Source organism: Belonocnema kinseyi, chromosome 1 (genome assembly GCF_010883055.1).
Source record: "Belonocnema kinseyi isolate 2016_QV_RU_SX_M_011 chromosome 1, B_treatae_v1, whole genome shotgun sequence".
Lineage (NCBI taxonomy): Eukaryota > Metazoa > Arthropoda > Insecta > Hymenoptera > Cynipidae > Belonocnema > Belonocnema kinseyi.
Genome location: NC_046657.1, coordinates 75,773,185 through 75,778,839, shown reverse-complemented (window position 1 = coordinate 75,778,839; position 5,655 = coordinate 75,773,185). Strand labels below are relative to the sequence as shown.

Genomic DNA, 5,655 nt, shown 5'->3' with positions numbered 1-5,655 from the left:
AAATTTCGCGCTAAATTAATTTCGAATGTCAAGGGGCGGGGGCTCCATTTCAAAAAAAGTTGACATTGACATGAACTTTCAGGTCATCTCCAGGCTCAAATTAAACATTACGATTTAATTTGCCTTGTTGAAGCAAATAACTTCAATTGATATACATTTTTTTCAAAACCTGCTGATTCTAGAGGTGTTATGACCTTAATCAAGTTTTATGACCATAGAAGGACCTTCAAGTTCAAATTCAATCTATGACCTTCATAAGTATTTGAACTTGAAAAGTCTCGCTCTACCGATTTCCGATTTAAAAAAAGGTAGTTTTCCTTTTTTTTAAGTTGACCTTGAAAAGGCCTTTAAGGTCATATTCAAGGTCAAATTAAAGGCAGTATTAAATATCTAGTTAAAAATTACTTTAAGGATGACCTTGGCCACAATTAAAAATATTTTACCTGAGGAGATATTAAGGGGGTCCGGAACTTTTTAGACCCCCTGTATATTTGCCTCTAATGAGCCGATCACAAAGTTGTCTGTAAATATATTTTGAGGTACTCTTATACAATTCTTCTTGCATAAATTATGGTTTGGAATTTTTTCTTCAAAGCAACTGATTTTTGGATGCATAGTTTGTTTGAGCCTTTTTGTGCAAAATAATTTTTTGCACCATTTGTCATGTTAATTGAAACAAAAAATTTGAAAAAGTTCATTTAATTTCCTTGTATTTATATATATCGTTGCATTTGATTCCAACTAAATATATTATTTTTAGTTATAACTTTTATTATTTGTTTACGATATCGTAAAGACATCGTCCAATCATACGACTTATTTAAGATATCGTAAAGACACCTTAACGACATTGACATAGAATGTCGTAAAGTAGTCGTAAAGATGTCGTAACGATGTCGTAAGGACGTCGCCAAACTTTGTGCCCACTGGGGATTTTTTGCTTAAAATTCGTATATTGGTACTGAAAAGTCACCTGGAATCTTTTGAGTATGAAAAGTCAACTTTTTTTTTAGATTTGTCTTTTCTATTTAAAAATTCATCTGTTTTAGTAGAAATTGCATCTCTCTTGGACACAAATGCAAGTTTTGGTTGAATATTCAACAATTTAGTTCAAAAGTAATCCTTTTTGGTTGAAAATTCTACTAATTCCTCGAACATTATGTTTTTGTTAAAAGCTTATATTTTGACGTTGAAAAGTCAAATCGAAATTTTTAAAAATTAAAATTGAAATTTGTCTTTTTGGATTAAAAGTCTGTCTTTCACTATAAATTTCATAATTTTTAAACAAAAATGCTACTATTTAATTCAAAATTAATCTTATTTTTTTTTAAGAATTAAGTATTTTCTTTTAAAATTTTGGCTGAACCACTTATTTGTCAAAGACTCCAGTTTTTAGTTGCATATTCATATCTTTGATTGAAAGTTCAACTACTTTGTTGAAATATGATATTTTTTAATTGAAAATTTAAATGCTCACGAGTAATATGTATTTATGTAACATATGTATGTATGTATGTATGTATGTATGTAACAAAAATACTAATTTCGTGAAAATAGGTGAATTTATCATTATCATTTAATATTTTAATAATTTAATCTTAACCTACGTAAAACCGATTAATTTTTAACCAATAATGGATAAGCTGAATTATCAATTGCGAAAATTACTTCTAAACAAAAAATTATACCATATAGTAAAATTCTAAACGAACAGAGATTTATTTCTGTTAATTTAATTTGCATGGCTTTCCCATTCGACCCTAACCCTCTCATTCACCCGCACACCGCAGTTCCATTCATCTCTTTAGAGACCATTCCCTTATTACCTACCATCATTGTCTATCTTTCTCTCCCCTTTTTCTTTACGCTGTGTCATCCTTTTGCTTTCTTTAGCTTCCTTCACCATCTTTCGCTTTCCATAATTTCCCCTTCATTCCTCCCAACATAATCTACAATATTTCCTCACCACCCCTTCCCACCTTCTTCACCCCGCCCTTCTCAATGTTTCTTTCCCTTTTTTCCGCACCTTCCTTCTCCACCTTTTCCCCCTTACCAGCTAACTCCGTTCCTTTCCACTATACCTCTACATTACTTCGCCAACCCGATGCTCTTATTCACTCCACTCCACTTCACTTCACATCTTCTCATTTCTCTAACATTTTCACATCTCTCTTCCTTCCTATTGAATCATTCCCCCTTTCCTTTCTAACACCCCCTTGCACATTTCCCTACTTTCCTGCTATGCCCCACTAACGCATACCTTCCCCTCCCTCGGCCTCCTTTTAAGAAGAAAGTACGAAGGGCTGACTAACACTCGACCGTGTCTATGAAAAATGTTTTAATTTCTTCAGAAATTACAAATAAAGCTATACAAAAATAAAGTTCAAAATTGCTGTTTTAAAATTGTGAAACAATGGTCAAATTTTAATAAAGGTTTGCTCATTCTTTTGTAGAAAACATTCTTTAAAACTCTACTGTCTTCAATTTTGAAAATAAATTTTCCTATGGCTAAAATCGTTAAAATAATTTTTTTAAATATTATAATAAAAAATAAATAAATATACATTGAGATTTCTTGCTTATTTCTGAAAAAGAGTAGAATTGAAGAAAAAGCTAACCCTGAATTTATTAGAACTCAAATAATTATATTAAAATATGGAAAAATGTACAGCAAGAAAAAAGTTCATTAACAAAAACAGTTGACAAATAATTGTTTTGCGCAGGTTTGAAACTTTATTTAATAAAAATAATAATATTTTTTCTCATAACAAACAACCACTAATATAATTGCAGCAGGGGCGCAGCTACGGCTTCATGAGCCGCATCAATGATACAGGGCCCTCGCGGTTCGGGGACACCCCAAATGAAAATTAATAATTGAAATTTTGTTTAATTTTCTACAGAGCCCCCCCACCCAGGCATTATGATATAGGGTCCCCTTAGGGCTAGCTACACCACTAATAGCAATTTTTAAAATCGTACAATACATTCTTATCCTTTTAAATTTTTCTAAAATATGGGAAGTGAAAAATTTACTACCATCTGCTGCTTTTCCAAAACTTTATGCCATCATTTTCTGCCACTACTCGCATTTTTTATTATCTGTCTCCTTTCTTATCAGAACCCTCTAACCCCTTCCCTCTTCTCTTCAAGATTTTCCCCATCTCATCATCACCCTTCCTTCTACACTATCCTTTTCCAACACTCCTCTCATTCACTTTTATTTACCTCCTTTCACACCATCACTCCCCAGCCACTTCCAACACTGAAGCAAATGGTTTGTTGGGCTAAATATTTAGCTTGCAAGATATAGTACTGCTATTTTTTTAGTTGGCACAACCATTTACTTAGTTGCTGGTACTAACTTAATAGTCGCGACAACTAATGGAATTGTTATACGAGCTAATAAAATAGCAGTACTATATCTTATTAACTAAATAGTTTGCTCATATAACCATTTTTTAAGTAAAGATTTATATTAGAATGGTCAAACTTACCACTGAAATTGACGAAAATCACAAGGGCAGGAAGCAGAGTTCCAAGAAGGATATTCATTTTTCTTATTATATTTCGTGAAAGATAACTGCTAAATCTGGACCATTTTCACCGCTATATATACCCGAAAAATTCACTAGAATGACAAGATGTTCCAATGTGTGTATCTCACGTGGTAAAACAATATAAAATCTTATCAGCTAGAACGTACTATCAAAACAGAAAACAGCGCTTAATAGACCTTAGTCTCTGTCCTTCTAATCACAACCGGAAAAAATTTGTGAATCATTGCTTGCCCAATAATTCTGAACGATGTATAAATTTGAAAATGCATTAAATTGATAATATAACATAACTTTTAAAAATCGATTAGAAGGTGAATAATTAAAACTTTGAGAGATCATTATTATTATTGTGAAAAGAGAAAATATCTCTGCGCGTTTTGAGTCTTTTACCTTTCAGATCATTTTCAAAGATTCTGTTTTTTTTCTCTCAATTTCATACATTTCCAAATTTATGCATCTTCTAAAAGTAAATTAAATAAATTTAAATTAGATTGAAATTAAATTCAAAATCCTATTTAATGTCCAACGATCAAATTAATGTGCAGAATTCTTGAAGATAAAACCAAGAATCCAACGACCAAATTTGGACAACACCATAAAATGTTCCTGTTGAAATTAAAAAAAAAAAACAATAAATAAAAAAAACACTTTTTTACAAAAAAAAGAAAAAAGTTATACAAAAATAAAAAAGTGGAAAGAAAAATGAGAAGGCAATCAACTGAACCCCCTTCCCTTTCCTTTTTGTTTCTTTCGTCTGTTTTATTTTGATTATTGTCAAATCACAAGAAAAGAAAAAATCTGTAGAAAATAAACACCAACGTTTCGGCACTCATTCAGCACCCTTATCAAGGCCAGCAAAAACAAAAATAAAGAAATTAAAAAAATAAGACGAAAACTTTCAATAAATTTTAATAAAAGACAGTTAAGAGTTAAAATTTTAAGTTTTGTAATCGAATTTTTATATGAATGTTGACCTTTCAACACGGAAAGTTGAATTTTATACCATAAGAGATAATTTTTCAACCTAACTGTCGAATTTGAAAAGAAATTAATTTTATAGAAAACAGTTGTATGCAAATCCAAATACAGACAAACCTGGATTTAGTGTTCCTCCATTTAATGTTTCCGAGAATTGACGTCACACGGTGGGAATATGTGAGAGGAGCTTGCCTGTAGTTGAATTTGAAGCAAGTGTAAAGAAGTTGTACCACATTACCTGAACTTATAAACAAATAGTTGAATTTTTAATTTGAAGAAAGTATTATTCACAAAAAAAATGAACTTTAAATTAAGAAAGATAAATGTAAAAAAAAAATAAACAAAAATAATTAAATTTTGCGCTAAGTAATAGAATATCTAACCAAAAGCATAACCTTTTAACCAAAACAGATGCATTTTGTAACTAAAAGAAGATTCTTCAATAAAATAGTCAACTTCCCAGTGGGTACAAAATTTGGCGACGTCTTTACGATATCGTAAATAAGTCGTATGCTCTGACGATGTATTCACGATGTCGGAAAAACACCGAAACGACATAGACACAGGATGTCGTAAAGATGTCGTGAAGATGTCGTAAAGATGTCGTAACGATGCCGTAAAGACGTCGGCAAATTTTTTGCCCACTGGGTTTCTACGAATAAAGATTCTTCAGTCAAGGACGATGAACTCTAGGATTTTTCTGGTTGAAACTATTCTGGTTAATATTTCTGGTAACAGAAGTGTCGCGATCTTGCTTTGATTTCCAGAAATCTCTCTTTTGTCTCATGTAATTTTGCTAAATGTGTCAATTGCCGTTTTGGCATAAATGTACAATTTTTTAAATGATCGCGATTTTTCAATTGTATTTTCCGTTATATAAGTAGACATAATTAAGTGAATTTTTATTATCCACATCTGACGTAACTTTTGCCTCCCTAGGGAGTAGAAAATACTCTATACTCCCTAGGGATTTAAAAGTAAAGACTTAGTCGGGCTTCATATGCGTTGAAAAGGGCTGATACCATGCATGTGTCATAAAAAAGGATGCAATTTAAAATAAAAATCGTCGAATTTTATTTTTAAGATAAATTCTCATCCGAAAGACGACTTTTCAACA

The 5,655-nt window shown here is 31.4% G+C and overlaps 1 protein-coding gene across 1 annotated transcript in view; it reads right to left on the bottom strand.

Annotated features, from left to right (window-relative positions):
* Positions 1–3,590, bottom strand: part of LOC117178234 — a 56,960-nt gene extending 53,370 nt beyond the window's left edge. The window contains exon 1 of the mRNA XM_033369562.1: positions 3,498–3,590. Coding sequence (XP_033225453.1) covers positions 3,498–3,555 — 58 coding nt within the window. The 5' untranslated portion in view covers positions 3,556–3,590. The remainder of the gene's footprint in view (positions 1–3,497) is intronic.
* Positions 3,591–5,655: the final 2,065 nt, after the last annotated feature.